The 21,248-nt window shown below is 38.8% G+C and overlaps 1 protein-coding gene across 9 annotated transcripts in view; it reads right to left on the minus strand.

Annotated features, from left to right (window-relative positions):
• The window catches only part of TENM2 (teneurin transmembrane protein 2), a 1,471,143-nt gene that overhangs the window by 317,046 nt on the left and 1,132,849 nt on the right, over positions 1 to 21,248 (minus strand). The window contains exon 1 of one of the 9 annotated variants that reach the window (XM_085236696.1): positions 9,410 to 9,470. The exons of the other annotated variants lie outside the window; for them this stretch is intronic. Within the exon in view, the coding sequence (XP_085092822.1) occupies positions 9,410 to 9,455 (46 nt within the window). The 5' untranslated portion in view covers positions 9,456 to 9,470. Of the gene's footprint in view, positions 1 to 9,409; positions 9,471 to 21,248 lie in introns of those variants that run through there. 9 annotated transcript variants of the gene reach the window in all.

Consider the following 21,248-nt stretch of genomic DNA (forward strand, 5'->3'; position numbering starts at 1 on the left):
ATCAGAAGCAAGTTGCTTCTAGTATTTGGAATTTATCTCTAAAAAAAATCTCCACAAAACACACGCACACACACACATGCACAAACTGACCTTGGTCTGTTGGAAGGCAGACAGAATCTGTATGCACGACCTTTCTCCTCTACCTACTTAGTATTAATGCTTCGCTTTTCTTGGCAGTGTGAACTTTTAAGGAATTCATTCCTCCAATAAGATGTACTATCACTAGTGGTAGTTTACAAAGATGAAAATAAGAAACTATCATTCCACGTACAGAAGTTTCCCTCTTAACCACTTCCACCACTATTTCTTCTCATTTCTCTCCCTTACCATTTGGTTGAACTTTTCACACTGGAGGAAAAGAATAAGGCGCTTTCATATTTTTGGAAGCCGGGGAGAGTATCAATGCAATTAAATAACTAAAAATATAATGATATTGACTGAAGAGGTATTTCAGTATACCTCCTGCCATACTGAAAGCAATTGAACACCTCTTCCACACTATAGCCTACTTAGCACTTGCTTACTTATCAGCTTATTCATTTCTATTCTGCTTATAAAGTGTTGGTAATGAAGGCAATTTCATGGTTGTTGGTTTTTTTCCCTTGTTTTACTTTTTTGGGGATGTGTGGTGGTGTTCTGATTGAAGTTGCAGTCCCTGCATTAAGGAAAAGACTCCCAAGGAATGACAAAGGACTCGCTGTTACACTATTACAGGAGATGAATTGCATTAACCCCTGCCCTTCCCCATTGTACTCTCTGCCCACTGGAAACAACAACAGAATTACTAAAATCCCACACTCTCTAATGGGATGGTAATAGGATTCAGAGGCCATGAGGGTAACGGCAATCCATATTTTACAGTTTAATAAGCTCTTGCTGAAGATGCTGGATCTCTCTTCAAAGCCAACAATTACCAATTTAGTATTAACAAATCCACAACAACTGTCAAGACAGCAGAACGCGTTCAAGATGAAGTCAGCAGCTTATGGTGACACTTTAAAATGCGCGCAGAAAAATGAAACCACTTAAATTGAAATAATTTGTAATTTTACAGTGATACTGGCTATTATTGTCATTTCAGAAACTCTTACTTCCAAATGTCATGCCTATGCAAGTTTGCACAGAATTCTCTTCGAGTTCAGTAGTGTTTGTTTTGGAAAGCAAGCACTTTCATCTTGTTTTCAAAACACACCTCTTGTCACAGGAAAGCGTGGATGCAGAACTAGAAGAGACCAATTGAATCATGAAATAAACTTCACAATCTTAAATAATCAGACAACGTATCAATACTATGACTACCCATATGGCCTGTCTACTGGGCAGTAGATTCAAAGGCAGACGTTGTTCTCCAGAAACATTCCTTCAAGTGTAGGGTGTGAAATACATACCTTATTCTGCCCACTGCTACCTTAATTGTCCTTTAAAAGTATATTTTTTAAAGAATAGATAAGTTCATGTGTTGAATTTTTTTTAGGTCCAGTATTGCTGTACTTAAAACCACAGAATACTGACAGTAAATACTAATCATTTTTTGCCTGAGACTCACAGTCATATAAACACAGGAACACATAAGCCAAATAAAATATACAGACACAAAATATCCACAAAGCCTCCAGTCACTTCAAACTGAGGAAGTAACTGATTCTTAGCCATATGTTTTTAAATGCTCTGACAATGCTTTTGTCTCATTTTTCAACATTAATACATATCCATTCACAGTGGTAATATTTCTCTTTTATTTGTATCAATTACCATTGGTCTTCTTCAATGTTATAGACAAAAAAGCTCTTCAGCATTAATTCCAGCATGTGAAATAACTGCAAAAAAAAAAAAAAAAAAAAAAAAAAAAGGCCACCATATCAAATTCTGAGGAGCCTTACTATTTTCTTTAAAATAGAAAACAAGCAGGTGTTCCCCAAGGTAGTGGCTTACCAGACACTAGTAAGACTTGTCTCAGTAGTGCATCTGAGGGAAACCGAATTTAGCCTGGCTTTCTAAAAATGTTACCTTGCCCCGTGCTTCAAATGGTGCAGCCTTTGACTGAGAACTCTACAGATCATTTAAAAAAGAAAATCAGTCCCTGAGAAGTAGTAAGAAGGAACTAATGGGAACATCATTGTTTAAAGCCAAACTGCTTGTATTTTCCTCTATGATGGACTGAAAACACATCTCTTTACCATAAGAGCTGCGTTCCACCTCAACGCGTGTGTCCCTAGACAGGCAACACAGGATGAGAATCAGTTATGTTTAGCTGTGCAAAGGCAGTGCACCTAGACCTCTTTCATCCAGACACTTTATCCAGTCTTCTGAGTTGCTTTTTCCCATACTCAGATATCATTACTTCACATATCCATGTGGCTGATTGTCTCCAAACTTTTCCATAAATTTATGTGTACAACCACTATGCTTTAATAAAGGCCACGCATACTTCACTATTTATCAGAATATATTACCAGTTAACATAAGCACAGCTTCCACAGTTTATTTTTAAAGTATACATTTAATGAAAATTTACGGTTGATAAGCGTTCCTGCCGTTGTGTAACTAGATACACTGAAGTATGAGCTCCTTTGCCACACTTCCTTTGCTTTGTCACATCTAATTCTTAAATAAAGTTTTGAGTACACTCAGAGAATAGTGGGGAAAGAAAAACAAGAAGCCCTCCTGAAAGCATTAGCTATGTTTAGGTCTCCGTTAAAAAACACGTTTCATAAGCTGATTTGAAGTGATTGCATACCAGCAATATCTTGCAATACAAAAGAGAAGAAAGGTATGAAATGCTACATGAATTGCTCTTATGAAGAGAAAAGCAAAGGGCACACAGATTAATTTTTTAAGACCTGTGTATTTCATTTGCCACACCCTTTCTTGCCTCTCTATTCTTCGGCTCAGAATCATCGGCATTTTATATTTTGATGTTTTGATGTCAGATTTACAACTAACCACAGGAATCACAAAACTCCTTTTCCCTTGCAGCATGAATTAGAACTGGAAGAAACTCCTTTGGAGACAAAAGCTGCCCTGCTTAGTTTCTCAGAACAAAGTCAACTCACAAAATATTTAAAAAGTAAACAAAACCTGTAGCTTTCTGTAACAAATGATCAAAACACGTTTTAAAAAGATGAAAACTTCAGCCATACACGAAAGTTCCTTCAGCAGATTTCAAAGAAGGTGAACAAGGATAAAATGAGCTAGTTGATAAGGCTGACCAAGAGTAAGCTGGGTAAGCATGAAAAGAGAATGTGCTCTGTGCTGTGTTCCTGCTCTGCTTAGCATTTGACATACGCTGTCTCCAAAGACCACTTTAATTCTTATTTCAGTCATTCTAAAAATCCTCTCAGAAAAGGTAGCAGAGCGACACAATATAATCAACTATAATACAATAATCATGGTTTGGATTTCTGTCAAGTTTCTAACAATGAAAATGAGCATTTATCAGGAATTTGCCTCAAACAAATAATTTGCACTCATTTCCGCAACAAGACAGACATGATTCTCTTTCATTCAGCTCTTTGTTAACTCTGATTAATTACTTCACTTCCAAATTTCATTATCAACAGATTCATTTTTTTTCTAGGTAGCAACAACTGATATGCTGCATCTCCAAGTCTCGTATTGGAAAGCTGAACATCTGCCCATTCCTTACATTCTACTGACCTCTAGAGACTGCATGTATATATGTACGGTATGGATAGATTATTTTCGTGCATGTACACATACTAGAGCAATGTCACAGTAGATCATCTTCCAAGAAATCTATATGTAGGATTTGATATTAAAGTTCTTACTCTAATCACAAATGGTTCATAGAAATATTTTTTCTTTTGTTTTCTGCATATGAAGAATCTCTCTTTTTTTTTTTTTGTTTTTGTTTTTGTTTTTGTTTTCCTGCGTCCTTCTTACCCAGCTTTTGTTCTCCAGTATGTACAGAATTAAGCTGCAAGTGTGAATATCGAGACAATCCAGGTTTCGTTCAAGAATGGATAACTGCCAGGAGACAGCACCACAAATTTTTAAGTTCCTAGTTTTTGGGAAACAGTCATTACTTGACGTATGGAGAGAAGACAAATCTCTCAATTCAGTATCAGCAATCCTCCTCTCCAACGCATTCCAAATGATAACGTCTTGCAGCAGTTCCCTTGCCTCCATTTTGCCGCCAAAGAAGAAAAACTGTACACAAGCCTATGTTTGTTTTGACATTTAGATGAAAGAGAAAGGACTGCCGGAGTTTCATCTGTCAAATAAAACCTATTCAAAATAGACATTAATTCAACAATAAAAAGGAATGAGGAGAACAGAAAATACGGTTGCCCCATAATGATGTCAGCATAGCCACCTCTTGGTAACACTGTGTGGCCAAGTACAAGAAAAAGCATTACCACCAATATACACAAAACCAACACATGTAATACAAACAGCATTTCCCATTCGAAAATAGTTTGTATTAAGTTTCAGATCAAAATGACTCCAAAATACACAAGGTTTGTTCTGATACCGCCACTGTTTTATAGAGAAGGACCATCTTTTTCTTTTTCCTCTTTTTTTTTTTTTTTTGGGCGGGGGGTGGGGGGTGGGAGGTGAGAGTGGTAAAGATCTTGGTAAAGATTTTTAGTTCTTTTAATGCATTGTTTTGCACTGTTACAATCATACTGCAAATCATAAGATACAAAATGTACAAAATGTGTTAGGTTTGGAAGCAGCTAAGAGCTATGGGTTGAATTTTCTTGAATCTACATGAGCTATAGATAGCAACTGAGGTCTGCACCTTTCAGAAACTGCATGCACAATGACAGTAAGTACTGCATTAACTAAATGGATCTTACAAAATACAGCTAAAGGAGGAGCTATGTCCACTCCTTTAAGTTACCCAAGAGTTACTGCAGAGTGAGAAAAATAGAAAAAAATACACAAAATTGTGTTTTCCTTCAGAAGTAATATGAAACTATCATACTAACCGAATTATATAGATGCATTTGAATGAAATTTCCAAATAACTAGTTCAATTTCCATTATCTGCAGTACCTTTTCTTATGTATGCAATAGCATTATTTTTCAGTAACTTACTGCTAACACAAAAACATCCATCTATCCTGTACTCCAATGATGTGAGACTAGCTACGTACTTTTTAATTTGAAATGAACTTAAATTAAAATATATAGATCCAGATTTGTGCCTTTATTTATACATACACGCATGTGTCTCCAAGACAATATTGCTACTACTGAGAAATGTGGCACTAGATCCAACTGGGCCCAGAATTATTCTGAGCTTTTCATAGTGTCTACGTAAGCAGAATACCACTATAAGAGTAGGCTTGATTTTCTCTTCATGACTTTGAGAACTGAGAAAACCAAGATAAAAGTTTATTCCTTAGGGCTATATTGTGTCATAAGCCTTTAAACTGAATTTGCCAGTGTTTTCAACAGGGAATTCTCTTTGGAAACTGATGACATGTTACGATCTTTTAAGCTGAATTACGTACAATTTCACTGAACTGACAAGTCTGAAAGTAAACCAAAGTAGGGAAGGTAAAAACATACTTCTGGTAGCACTCTCTCACCGTTAACAGTCAGGCTTGGTTTAGTGAATGACACAGAACTGTAAAAAAAAACATATGTAGAAGTGCCGATGAACTTGTGCCTGTGACCAGCTGAGATGCACAAGACTCCATATCAATTAGTAACTGACTCTGAAGCCCTATGAACTCCTAAGTCTAAGCAAAAAAAATGTACACATGACAATTCAATAAATATATGTAGTACTATTGTTTCCAAAATCATACTTAGGAAATCCAAGATTTCATTTCTTCAACATGTACAGTACGTAGACAATTCTCTAAAGATTAAGCAATCACCTTAGCATGTACATAGCTGTGTGCACGCCCTAACTCAGTACCAATGACAAATTAAACAAAATGTTGATGAATGGAAAAAAAAACCTCATCAAACTTAAAGCTTGTCAGATTCGAGAAAATTTGGCATAAGCCACTGGGAGAAAACGTAACAAAACAAAATTGCAAATAAAACACTAGACCCAAGCTATAATAAATTATGTACAACATACATGACAGGGAAAATGACTGTAGAGATCAGCTGCACATTTCTTTGGCTGTATTTTTTCCCATTTACAAGCAGAAGCTGAAATTTTCTTACACAGAAAATAAAATGAATTAAACCACGCTCCCACATACTTCAACTCCAGTGTATCGCTATAAGGTTAAGTGTAAAAACTAAGATCTTATCTCCACATGGTCTGCAACCAATTTTGTTCTTCCTTGCTTAACTTCAGCACAAATGGATACGCAAGACAGCTGAATGCAGAGATCACCCTTTGGTTACGACTACCCCAAGTTTTGCATGTTCATGCCACTTTACTTGAAAAGTTAGCACTGTTAACAAAAAGAAACCAAAACAAACACAAATAAATATAACACACATTACGTTTTTGAATTTCAAATCAGTCGGGATTGATGATCATCTCCACAAATAAATATTCCCACAGACAGATGTCAGTGGTTGCCTGAAATTGCATCAGTTAGCACCGCATACTACAGTTCTTCACTCCTTTGGGAGTATTTTATCATTTAATCTGATTAATTAACAACAGAGTCCTTTCAGCATAGGACATCACAGTCTTCTGTCCTCGCACTTGCCATTAGTTACTCCACTTCCATTTATTAATACCAGTCCCACCAGAGAATTTCTCTCAAAATTTAATCACACAGCAAAAAGATGCAAACTATGTTGTTCTTAGTTAAAAGAGAGAATACACTAATTCGCTATTTTCTTCTTTTAGAAACTGCATTATGTGTAAGCTCTTATTGAAAAGAAAGCAACTTCAATGCACTGGAATTCCACTAAGTTTGCAACTGCATACTTTCATTACTCAATTTATAATTTAATATATGTTATTTGCAAACCTTGAAAGAAATAACACTTTTAGGAATAATACGCATTCAAAACTGGCAACACTAGTGATAAAATTTTTAAAGCGGTGAGCAACAACCCCAAACCTTAAAAAAAAAAACGAAACAAAAAAGGAGAGGGGCAGACAGTTGCGATGAGTCTCATCAAATTTCAGTACGTGCACTTCTTCAGAATGAACAGAACTGAAGAAGATGGTGCAGAAATTTACTGGTCTCATATTATTAAACTATCAATAGCCTGCATAAGCATTTACCTTGAGGTTTTTCTTAGGCTTTTGTAATCTCACTGCATTTCTTTTCCTCTATCAAATAATCTTTACTTTGCTCTCCAGCAACATCTACTGGAACATCAGTAAAGTGCTGCTATTTATATTAATCACTCATTTAAAATCTAGTTGAGCAGAGTAAGCAAATGCCAAAATGAGTGATAAATGATCTGCAATTCACATCCTGTATTCTGGGCTCAATCAGAACAAGTTAGCTTGCTTTCAACCTTCTAGTTGTCTGCCATTTCATAAGGCAATTTTTTTTTTTAATGACAAACTCATGTTGAAAGTTATCTACCATTTACACATAGATTCACTTCAGTACAGTCACGAGAAAACACTTAAAATAGCACATTTATCCAGGGCTTCCATTTTTTGTTGGGCAAGTTACTGAATTTCATTTTGGTCCAACACGCGGTTCAACAGACCTGAAGCACGAAAAGAGCTGGGAAGGACAGACAGAACAAATTTGTGATGAGGAAAAAGAAGTGTAATGGCAATGCCAGATAACTCAGCAAAACTAGAGTTACAAAATTAAAATATCCACTATAAATCTGTGAAACGTTTAGTTTTTTTTTTTGTCTGACTATAAGCGGTCCAAGAAAATCAGTGCCTTTTTATAAGGATGAATATGCACGAGTAATTGACACTGAAAGTAAAAGTAGCAGCATAAAGTCCCTGTACACTGATGGGAGACTAGGCTTCCCCAGGGACTTGATCTCATTCAGCTCTGTGGTGCCTTGTCACTGCCTATCTTGTAAAACCAGCTACTGCGAGCATACACAGAAAGCAGTGCCAGTGATTTTTACAAGGTACCTGGCATTGTGTATTCACGTATCTCAATGTAGGATTCAGTCATTAGGCTAAACTTGCACAAAGACAAAAGTACTCAACTAAATGTATTAATTTCCATCTGCAGTGTGCTCATTTGTAGGTCTCTAACACTAAAATCTACCTATTAAACAATGTTTAGTCTATGACAGCTTATAATTCCAAGTTAGCTCTGCGTGGCTCTGCTTTTAGAGACAGTTAATTAGTACTGCACTTTTACAAGTTACTCTGATCACCGCAATATTGTTTGCCTTGCTTTAAATTCCTAATAAAGGTCTAGCTATCCTTGAATGCTCACTCACTTTCCACTATGACAATGAAATTCAGAACACTCTGCTCACTGTTCCCTCCATTCAATCTCAGTTTCCCCAGAACAACTGTAAAATATAAATACAGGGAGAAAAAACAAAACACCAAAAGCCAGTGAAGACCCAAAACAGAAGTCCCAATAGCTAAGGATTTAACTTGTGAGTAAAAAGCACTTATCATCATTTTTAAAATGACAATGTTTTGCTGCTTTTGGAAACCCTACCATAGCCTGAATGTAATTTTTTTTTACAGAGAATAAAAGAGCATGCTTCCCAAAACCACAAACACTTAAGCTATATAATTTTATATTACCACAGGACCCAAGTTCAGAGGCTTTGCCTGATAAATTAGCTCCTCTCAATAACCGTTAAACAGAAAGCCCTTCATTGTAATCCAAGTGCACTTGTGGACAGCACTTTCAGAGTTAACTCTGTCTGACAACTGACAGAAATCCATTATTCTAATTTGGTGATTGCTTTACTAAACACAGATGCAGTTTATGACTTTTAGTCACGTATTTCATTCAGGATGGTACTTAATCTCAATTTAAAAAACATAAACACAAAATAGATTTTACAGTATGTCTAAAAGGTTACAGCTATTTGTCTGAAGAAATGCCAGGCAAACAAATCGTATTCGCCAGGACCTGAACTCAATGCTAGGTTTTACCTCAGCAAATAAATAGTAAATAAGTGCAATTAATTTTTAGTTCAGCTGTTGCAATCAAATTGCAGAACGGCAAGCTCCTAGAAGGCTGTAAGACTCAGAAGCTTTTCTCATACCGACTCGAGCACTGAATTTAACCTTAAGGAAAGTCCAGCTTTCACAAAAGCTGGTTCTGTTTTATTTTGCTACACAGAGAAACACAGAAAAAAATCATTCAGTGTGAATACAGCTTCCTTACAAAGCCATTTCTAATTCATTTCGCAGCACATACTTTAAATCTTAAACAAAAGGAATCTGATACAACACCGATGCTGCCTCTTGCTGCAGTTGCTTTCCCCAGTTACAAAATGCTGAAAATCTACCGCTCCGACCAAGCTGCTCCATAAAACACCGGATTCAGGCACTTCTTACCTGCCTCAGTTGAAGGCTTCCTTCCCTTGTTAGCAGTATGAAGCATCCTCTAGCCTTCCCAATCCTCGCCACCAGCCTCAAATTGCACAGCTAAGTCCCTTTTTTTGCAAGAAAACGCATACAGAAAGTGATTAGTTTTTGTTGTCCCTTTTAAGTCCCTCCTGCGGGAAAGAGCAGGGGAGCGATGTGACGCCACCTTTTAATCTTTTGCAAGAGTGAAAAGGCAGAAAAGGAGTGCTCGATCAAACTGAGCTTCACACATGACTAAAACTCGCCTGAGAGGCTGCAAGCTCTGGCTAAAGCACCACTAGGCGTAAGTGTAAGAACAGAGAAGAGGGGAGAGTCAATGAAATGTGACAACGTATGTGCATCAAAGACAGGAAAAGAGGGAGAGAACAATAAGAGAGAGATCGAGGCAGCAACAAGAGAAAGAGAAAGAAAGAGAATGTAAGGGAGAATAAGCATGAAGAAAAGATAGGAGAGTTTTGAGGCAAAGAATTCACAGAACAAAGCCAAAGTGTCTGGCAGCTTCTGTTTTTATCTCAGCGAGCACGACATACTGCCTCTCCCATTTAGTAACACATTCTTGTCTCTTCCAGGTTTGAAAACTGAGATAATCACAATGTGTGCCTGCGTTTGCCTCACTGGCACATTTGTGAGCTGTATACCTGAGATTCTGCTCAACCATCTTCTAGAGCAGCATATAATGTGCAATTAAGTTCATATACCCATTAGGACAGACAACTCCCCTCTGCAACCCCGCCCCCAAAGAACCAGAAGCCACTAATTTTTCCATCAATTTACAATCTAGCTTCACTGGCAGATGGAATTCTACTTATAACTACTAACAAACCGCCTCTAATAAACAAATGACTGAACAAATGTTTAATGTTGTTAAGTGAGTTTTCATAGCAACAAAACATATTAGCATTGATAAATCTGTTTCAGAAAAGAAGATATTACAGACATTTTCTTCTATTTATCTTGTTATTTCTAAGTAAAGTTGCACCAAGTACTGGGAGGAGAAGAAAATGTGACCTGGAACCAACATTTTAAAGGAATCAGTCAAGATGCAATCAGGTTTCGAATTTTAAAGAAGAGATTACTAACTATGAACTAAATGTAGAATATAAAATTTAACTATGAGCTCCTAGAAAAGATGCACACACCAAGTTGTCATACAAGTAGAGTTCATTTTCATGCAAGATTGGAGAATTAAATGCATTTAGTTTTGTCTGCATCTCTGTAAGGCATAGGCAAATAGGCTGACAACTGATCCTGTGGCCAAAAGGCACAATCCTTGTCTACTGAACCAACGCAAGTTCAGTCAGACTTGGTTATTACATGGAGATGTAAGGTTAAGGGGGCAACAGCAAACTAAACAAACTCAAAAAACAAATATATTTTCCCTTTGCTGCAGCATCCTATTTGAGCCTCCCTATGGATCCTAGAATCTCAACTCCAGTAACAAAAAGGAAGGACTAAGTCAGTGGTATAAGATTCTGGAAATCTGGATTCATAATTCATCCACATAGCAACCTCTCTTAGCTTGGACAAGAGCTACGTCCTAAAGCACTTACTTGGAAAAAAAAATTAACAGCTCTACACAACTCACTATCGTCTGTGGATAGATCTAAGGATTTCCAGGTTCCAGATAAGAGATTATGAAGATGAATTCACAAATGATCATCAATGAATCAACAACCAATTTCAGCACTGAGTACTCCAAACACTGTTACTGCACTGTGAGTTTTAAAAGAATTAATGTTTTCCTAAGAACGTTAGTGTCTCCCCAAATCCTTCTATGGAACTTTGGGCAGGCAGAGTCCAGCTTTCAAATTTGTAAAGCTTGAGAACTGCCCCAAACCCCAAACTTCTGCATTTTTGATTGTCCGCGTTTCACTGGCAGTTGGCAATACATTTACATAAATATAGGTCCATTAAAATCAGATTCTCACTGATCTTCTTGAGTAACCACTGCCACATAAGCCTGGGTGGTTTTTTTGCTGTGGAAAAGAAATAAACCCATTTATTTTTATATATACAAAAGTCTGGGCTTTTACACATCTCTCCCTGTGTGTAACAATACAGCTTCAGCCTGACGCAGCAAAAAGCATTTGTGAGATAATTTATATCAAGTATTTCTTCCTGTTCTGCTGCTGTAAGGGATCCAACCTAAGGTCCCAAGTTCCTATAAGAAGCTCACTCATTCTGTATGTGTGCACAGACATATGCCTGTGGTCACTCATCTTAAAATTACTAATAACAGTAAGAGTTCTCTGCCTGTTTTCAACCCCCCACACCCTTTATTTTTTTTTCATTTATATTCTCTTAACCTAATTGGTAAATAACACTCATCGTGGAAGTTTTAATAAGCACGTCCTATGTACCTCATAAGGCAGTGGGTTATAGTCATGACAAGATTTCTCTAAAAACAAAAGCACACATGAACTCTTCTGTACGTATTTCTTCATACCCACAGGCTTATCTACAGACTCACAATGCAATCAACCCTTAATGTTTACACTTAAGACCAGCAAAAAGCTTAAAAACCCACCAACCTGCATGCATGATTTCTTCCTTTTCAAAAAAGACACAACATTGCAAGGCTAAAACTAAGCATAAGCTTATGCGCTATGCCAAATAAATGGTTTTCTACAAGAACTGACCTTGTGTTTGAACTGAAAATGCTTGGATGCTGAACTGCTTAAGTCCTGACAGCTCCACTGAGGGAAACTAGTTACTCCCTGCAAACTGGCAACAATTCTACAAGGCAGGCCAGGTTTCTGACTTACATGAACCCCAAAATTGTGTCTTAACAATCAAACAAGATTAACAATCTTAACAAATCTTAGCTCCACCTTCAGCTTCCTCAAGCAGTACTCCAGTAGCAAATAGGAACCACACCACTGAATGTTACTAAATAACTACACAATGAAACACAAAGATGACGTCATTTTGTACAGACATGCAACTGATTTCCAGTCCCTTTTTATATATTCACCAGTACAGAGAAAACAACTAATCATTCTTCAACAACTAATTTCAGTTTTCTTTCAATTGTATCTGACAAAGCCCACTTAAGTTGAATCACAAAACACCCTTAGATCCTCCTCTGTTCTGCTGTAAGTCTGGATCATTCCTTGCTTTGGTTTAGGTCCAAGATTTCAGCAGCCTGCAGACAAAATTGTATTCGACGTCCCTTCCTTAAAACTTGCATGAAAATAAATCAGTGAATAAATAGCATACCTGATGTTCACTGGTTGCACTGGTTAAATGATGTACTCCTTCCGTTGTATTATCCAGCACTGAACATCATGACAACAAACTACATGGAAATACTGTGGCAAAGGAACACAAAAGTAATTCAGTTACCTGACACCTATTAGAGGGACTGCTGGCCCCAAATGTTCATCCCCTGCATACCCTTGGGAGTTAAATGAAAGCCTCCGGCTATGCAAAATACTTAATGACTGCTTCCCCTTTCCAATAACCTTCTGTATTTATGTCTAGCAAAGATTTTTTCTTTGCCAGTTTTCTATTTGGAAGGCATGAACATAGAACAGTATTTTACTTTTTTTTTCTGTTGTTTTCATTTCTTCTGCTTCTGACAAAAAGACCGTCTGAAAGCATCTATTCTTTTTTCCAGTTGTATCTGTTGGTTTAATAAAACATATCATCTTTTTTCCAATCCTTGTTTCAATAACAGCTTTGGATCATCCTCTTAAGCCACAATCATTACTGAAGCAGAATGGTCCTCCCTTCCCAGTAACCATTTCCTAGACAGTGACCATTCAGTCAAAGGAAAAACAACGGCGTAGCACAAGGGCCAAAACAGCAGCACAGCATGTAACACCTTAAGTCTTGTATCACATTTACTCCACTTCTCTGTATCTCATTTATGACAAGAGATGAAATTAGCATAGTAAAAAGAGTGCAATGATCAGGCAGTTTTACTGGTAAGAGGTAGAAGTTAAAGAGCTTATACAAGCATGAGATACGTGTAAACTCCTGGCTCCGTGAAGGCAAATGTGATGCTATAACTGATGCGAACTATAAAACCACCTAATTACTGCTTTCTGAGCCCATCTAAGAACATGTGACAGCCCTGTTATAAATTACAATTCTCTGTGACCTCCACTAGGCTCCAACACGACAACCTTACTCTCTAGATGCATGCCTGGACAAACTTACATATGACTACTGGCGATATGCTACAGAAGAAATAGCCAAGTGCCATGCAAAGATGCAAAGACAAAAGAGCAGTAAAAGTTTCATCAGCAGAAGCAGCTTATAATTTTACTCTGATTCGCATATTTGCCTTAACTGCTACAGAAAATAATATTTAACTGCTACTATTGTCAACTGATTAAGTGATAACTAACTAAATAAAAACAAATTAGGTATTAGCTTTCTTTACATCACGGAAGAAACATTTATATATTACAAGATCTGCCATATCATGAAAGAAAATCAATGCCTTTGTAATTTTGACTCGGTTGAAGAACTAAGAGGAAATAACCAGTACATTTCTGGTTATTTGGGAAATTCAGTTCTGAAATAATTGTAATACTTTACTATGGTATTAAAAAAAAAAAAACCATACAAAAATATACATTAAAATGGCATTCCAAAATTCAGACTTCTATGGCACCACCTCACAGTGCTGTCTGCCCGGCACATATCTACTCACAATTTTTTCTCCAACTAGTTTTGTCTATAGCGACATAAACTAAGGTCCTTTAAGATGTCATCAGTACTTCAGACAATTCCAAAAGTATCTCTGACAGAACATAAACACTTAAAAATAACAGTAAATTGATTACCTTTGTCTGGGCCTAAATGGAAGCAGGTTCATAGGAACCTTCTGTGCCTCACTCACCTTGAGAGACAGACAAGATAGGAGCTTACCCACCGGCACAAGGTTTGGCTGTAACGCAGGCTGAGAGCTCCTGCAGAGCACGCAGAGCACTCTACTCACGAGGACAGAGGGCAGCTTCCAGGAGGGAGCTATGTAGTCCATAACAGATTTTTTTCACTACTAGATACACTTTAAGTTCTCCACATGAAGTGAAGAACTACGTTGAGTCAATAGAGTACACAGGTACACAGACCATACAATTTATTTTAAAGTACTGAGCAGCACACTTAAAGGGAAAAAAAAAAACAACCTAGTTTTACTGCCCGGTCCTCTCAATTAATATCCACATTCATGCCTTAAGCATTCCCTTGTGAATTCTGTACTTCTCTGAGCCACAGCTTTGAAGATGTGTTGGTTTCCTATGCACTAATTTGACCTATATTCAGACTGACTCCTACTCTGAGACTATTTCTGATATGAAGTCAATTCCAGATGCACATTGCTTTGCTACTGCCCCTATGATATGGATACCAAAAAAAACAGAAGGGTGTCATCAAATTACAAGGCTACTGCTGTCATTCCCTAATAACTGGTGCTGGTCAAAAACATTTATTTTTTTTGTACACTGATCTTGGCACAAGTGCATTTCCTTGATAACCTGAAAGCTCAGAACCAAATCCAGAAACCTCCACACATTATTTCCTGTTATGCGTAGGTACAGAAGCCTACTGACTTGCCTGGAGCCGAGCGTGACATGTGCTGTGGGCCTGCCTCAGATGCCTAAGACTCTCAAATGGTGAAAATTTCCTAAGAACATAAAACTAGACTGTAAGAAACAATCAGAAATGTAAAAGAGGAAAAAGTTTCTAAAAGTTCCGAGATGAAAAGAGAAAAAGGAGATTCTATCTCTAACATGGCAAACTGCAGAAAAAGCAGTAAATAAGGACAAAGGCTTTAGTTTTTAACACTTGATCCCATTTACTTCTGCCCTGATCCACATTTTTCACACCAAACCTCCAGCTTTTACATTTACAAGAGAAAGATGTGGTAGAGCTAGGTCTTATCCTGCTACCTGACAATACATTAAATTCCCAAGTGTTTCATGCAATGCTCAGGTGGAATAGCCATACCCTATAACTTTCCCTCATCTCTAGGAGACTACTAGGCAGTTTTGAAAACATGAGTTTCTGCACTCATCACGAACAACCAACTTTACAACACCAACAATCACCACAGTCATGATGGTGTAAAAAAAGGCACCATTGCTAGATGAGCAATGCCATAAAACAGTTTATCTAAACAACAGCACAATTCCTTCTTGCTGGCCGAATATTTGTGGAGTCCTAATTATGAGTCCAACTTTTTTTTCCAGTTTCATGATGTATCTCTACTATGACTACAGTAAATGATTAAACAGTATTAAAAAAAATGGGTAGCTTCAAGAAAGTCTGACTGACAATCCATCTGTTGTGGTTCAAAACATAGAATAAAATTCCACCGAGGAAGCTTGACATGATGTATAAAAGCACTCTTAAAACACATTTCCTGTCATGCCATCAGCTCTCATCAGACAGAGGATATTTGTTTTGATTAACCTTTGGTATGAAACAAAACACCTGTTCTTGTCTTTTATCTCTGCCACATCTGAAAAAGGAATGCACAGTGAAGGAAGAGAGTAAAATAAGAAATTTGGAAAATGTGAAGTACCGATTAGAATGCTGAGAAGAGCAAAAACATGACATGCATGACTTCAGAGAACTTTAAGAGAACATTTTAGGCAAGTCATTAAAAAGTGACAAATGTTCAGTAAAGTACATAAATAATAACATTTCTATTAAAAACAAAGATACTAAGAATGATGAAAACTAGAAAAATAATTGGTTTTAAGACAATCAGATTGCATTATAAACAGTATTCTCTTAAAAATATCTGTAACAAGCCCCTTGCCATATTTAAAAATAAAATGTTATAATAACACTCAACATTTTTTCCCTAAATCTTTTCCACTTTGGAAGACACAGATTTTGGATCCATGGAAACTTGACTGCAAATGTGTCATCTTTTCAACTCAGCTGACTAAGAGCACCAGAGAACTATCTGGCTGTATGTGGGATGGTCTTCAACTTTGTGAATTCAGAGACAACAAAAAACAGCTTTCCAGTAAAGAAAGTTTCAGACAGAGAGAGTTTCCGTGACAATCACAGAAACAATTCAAAACTTCTCAGACAACTCTTTCTTACCATAAACTGATGCTTACTTGTGAAATCTGGGACAAAATAGCCCAATTTCTGACGCTGAATATCCAAGAAACCTCTGGAAGCTGGCAGGGACACGCTATTCAAACCAATGCAGTCACCACACACATCCTGGAAAGACTCATCTTAATGGGCAAGACCAAAGCATGACATGTAAAGGGCCTGATCATGGGAAGGAAAAAACACAGACTGTCTTACAAACGCTCCAATTGTTCACTAGCCTCCATTTCTTCCTTCCCCAAACCTCCTGATACCTTTCCAGAGCTTTTTAAAGTACACTTCCTCCTTCTGTGAGTCAGTATTCCTATCTACGAACAGCATACAAAGATAAGAGCTGGTCTGTGGAAGAACTACTGCTGAAGATATCAGAGAAGGTTATCATGACATTAAAAATCCTTATTTTTTTAGCTTTTTTTTCTTTCCTCTCCCTAAATGCTCCATTAAAACTGTGCTTATTGACCTCAATGGGAAAACGCTCGTATCTCCAGTGCAATTTTACATAACCTTAATGCACGTTTATGCTACATCTGCTGATTAAAATTTCCAAATATCTATAAGATGAAGTAATAATACGCTGGCGGGACTTCTTGAAGTATAAATAACACGAGCACAGCCGTGCTGTATGCAATCACAAAGGATGTTTCAAACATTCTGCTGCCCTCTGTACCGTACAGAGCGGCAGAACAGAACCGCGGGACCTCGCGCGCCGCAGCCCGCTGACCACCGAGTCCATCACGCAGGCAAACACCGCGCTGTGACATCCCGAGCTTTGTCTGGTCGCTCGCTCTTTTAACTCGGCTTTAAACGCAGAAGGCACCACGCAGCCCAGCCCGCCTGACCGCCGCCCTGCCTCAGCCCCCGCCCGCCCGGGGCCGCCCCGCGTTCCGCCGACCCCCTTCTCACACCCCCCACCCGCCGTCGAATCCCCGCCCCGGCAGCACCGCCGCCATCGCCGAGCCGGGCGGGGCGCCGCGGAACGAACGCGCGGCCGCCGCAGAAGGCGAACCACGTACCAGAGCGCTGCGGCGGGATCCCCTCAGCGCCGCCTTCCTCGCCTCCGGGAGCGAGAGGAGCGGGGACGGCTCCGGCCGTTGGGCGCCAGGCGTGCGGCCATTGGGCGGCGGCAGCGGGTGCTCAGAGCGAGCGGCTCTGCGGCGCGGGGTGGTATCGCAGAGCTGAGGGGAGCACGGGTTGACATGGGTTGGAAGGGACCTAAAATGCCTTTGCCATCCCCAGCTCAGGCTGCCCGGGACCCCGTCCAACCTTGCCTTGGGCAACTCTAGGGATGGGGCATTCGCAGCTCGTCTGGGAAGGAGGACTAATGGCAGGCAGGCAGCACAGACACTGAACTTAACATACAACCAAAGATTGGTTTCTGGTACCAAAGTTTTACGTGAAAGAAGATGGAACATCCTGTGACAAGAGAGGAGGGTGGAGGCACAAAAAACCCAAGGACCCTCCACCAGCAGCTCAGCTACTGGCGAGGTAGATGAACTCCAATCACTTTAGGGCATCAGCAGAGACCTTTGGCGGCCACAGGAAGCAGAACCTGAAGCGCTGTGAGTGGGCGCGGATGCCAGGAGGGCCTTCTGAGGAGGTGAGAGAGAGGAACAGCCTTTGATATAAACCAGAACTGACAGCGTCTGAACTGAGAACGAGCTCCAGAAAGGAGCGGAGATCCAAGGATACCAGTTGCGGCTGCAATGTGCAAGGAATACCAGAACAGCTCAGCAGGGCTCACTGATCAAAAAGCAATGCCAAAGGGCTAACACTAATGGCAATTCTGTCTGGCCACAGTCATCAGTGTGACAGAGCTGATGCTGCAGGTGCCCGGAGAAACAGATCTTTCATTTTCTCTCAGAGCCAGGTATAGACTGTGAGCTTTGCTCATGCATAAAGAGCAAAATTAGTGCAGCCGACAGCAGCTAGTAACATAAATGAACAATGACGATGTATAGCTTTCACTGTAGGTAAACATCTTTTAACACAGGATTCCAGTGGATTTTTAACTGTACCACTGCAGAGTGAAATAATTACTTTTTGCATTAGTCCAGTCAGAACTGAAAGCTTCAAATTGTTACTATCTAATGAAACGTTATTAAAATTCAGTTGCCCTACTAGCCACTTGATTACAATTCAGCAAAAGTATAATGCATGAAAAAGCAGAAGAAAAAAAAAGTAAAAAACTGAACAACAGAGGGAGACAGGGACATGCAAAATCAGAACATATTCCAAAGAACAATGTGCAAACATAGAAATGTTTTTGCTCTGGCTGCAAAGAGCTGGCTCAATATTCAACTACTGCAATCTTGAAACAAAGCAATGATTTGGAATCTTACCTCAGCCAATTCCCTTATGACCAGAGAATACTTTTTACTTATTTCCTCAGTTACACCTTTCATAGTTTCCCACATGCACTTCCCAGACTGTAAACATGCCACGTGCCTTCTGTTACATGCTGAAGAGCTTTACACACATGAGCCAAAAGGGACAGGAGAGTACTCTCTCTATCAGTGCAAGCAGACATGACCATTGCATCACCTGCAATGTTTCTAGAAAACATTAATTATTCTAGGCACTAAAAAAGTCTCCCTTCTTGGAGAAAGCAGAAATGAGACCTCGCTGCACCTCCATTTCTCCATCTGTATGGTGACAGGATGCTACCTGCACCCATACCAACAGTCACCGAGTGGAAAAGGAGTTTGCATCCATTTCACTTATTAAGTGGATAATGACTCCATAATGCTATTCTGAAGCCAAACAATAAATAAAAACTGTAATGTGCAGACTGGATAACTTCCTTGGAATCTAAAAACATTCCTATGTATAATTCCCTCTTAATTGTTATAAATAGACCAGAGGAACATACAGAAACAACATGCTATAGAGAATCATGATTCTAATTAACTATGCATGAAAGAAACTACGTTTCTTTGTCATTTTCTAACACAGCTTTTCATTTTTCAGACAGTACCTTGCTTCAGTAATTTGAAAGTACAAAACACCTAAGGTCACAACAACTAATACTCTTACAGAAGTCACCCATATACATATATATATATATCCCATATAAACATATATATATAAATACACTCCAAAACACATGGATAGTAACAACAATTCATTTCTAGTATTGACTTGAAAAAAAAAAAAGTAAGTAATATTTATATTGTTCAGGAAAGCATTCAAGCCTTGGGAGTCAGCATGTTAAAGCATGCAAAGTCTAACTGAAATGAGCTCTGGAGTTCACGTCTCAACTTGTGATTCACTGCTGGAACTTGGAAAAGAATTACCTTTGATGTCATCATTCTTATCTGCTTATATAATTATAATGATACCTCAATAGGACCATTTAAGAGTTTAAAACTAATGTTTACACAAAATTTTCAAGCTACTTATAATTATTTGGTAAAGTGTTAACACATATGTAAGAAAAAAAAAAACACATTTATGCATTCCCAAAGTTGATTATGATCATAATTATTAATGCTGCATGCACAAGTAATAGTTCCTCACCTGCTGAGGCATGATGCTAATGTAACACAACGGGTATTTGACAGGTAAGGCATGGCATGGCATCTTGCTTTGGCCAAGTTACAAGTCTTAATGCATGGAAAATATGCTAGAAAAAGAAATGCTAGAAGAAAACTATGCTAGCAAGCACAGTTGTGAAATGCCTTTTCAAGTCCCACTTAAGAGTCAGCTTGAATGAGTTGGTCTCTGCACTGTGACTTGCAAACTGCTCTTGGGCTGCAGCAGATCCAGTGGGGTCAAGAAAAAAGCAGCAGGAGTCTCAGCGCACAGATCCAAGGAAGCAACTGTGGCTATCCTGAGGCAGAGAGGAAGAAGTGAGGAAGAAGCAGTCCTCGTGAGAATGGGAGGACACCAAGCTAGATCCAGGGAGAAATGTCATCACCAATTGTCCTGGGCAAGGTTTCACACAGAAAGAACTGGGAACCACTGTGCTGGACGAAGGACTTTAAGGGACATTTATCCTCAAGATAGAGCAAAGTTTTATTCTAGCAAATAGAAGTATATTAAGGAAGTGAATAATTGAGATGACCTTAGAAGGTCCTGGAACAGGAAGACCCTATAAACAACGCTGAACTACATGCCTTGGAACTAATCCTCTTACTCCCAGAATAACGCTTCCCAAATCTGTTACTTCAGAATAGTACTCATTAAAATCAAACAAACAAAAACAGAAGAGGGATAAAGAGAAGGCCAGGGCCACATTTCCCATGTTATGGTAAAAACATTTTAAAAACACTCCCTTACTCTTCAAATTTATTTTGCAATTATGCAGAGAGAATCATTGCTTCCGAACAGGAAGGAAAAAATTCAACTGATCGGCATGCCAGTGGCTAAAAGACAACACATCCTACTCAGTCTGTCCTGGTGCTCAGGGGCAGCCAACAGGTGAAAACATATATATATGTATACCTGTTGGTGCATCTCAGAGCTCAGAACACATGTAATTCCAGCTGTAGGTAACACTGAGTGCTGAGCTGCAGTTAGCAGTGATATGTTCTTCTCAGTTTCAATTTGGGCAAAAAAACACCCAGTCCATTTCCCAGAGGAGTTTTCAGAATAGCCAGCCATCTGTCTTTGGCCAGTAGTACATTTTGCAGAGGTGGGAAGAAGGTGAAGAAGAAGTTACAGACAAAGAGCTACAAGAGGAGGGCAAAAGATGTGGCAGCCTGGGGTGACAGCAGCAGCCCAG

Source organism: Meleagris gallopavo, chromosome 15 (assembly GCF_905368555.1).
Source record: "Meleagris gallopavo chromosome 15, MGAL_WU_HG_1.1, whole genome shotgun sequence".
NCBI classification, from domain to species: Eukaryota; Metazoa; Chordata; class Aves; order Galliformes; family Phasianidae; genus Meleagris; species Meleagris gallopavo.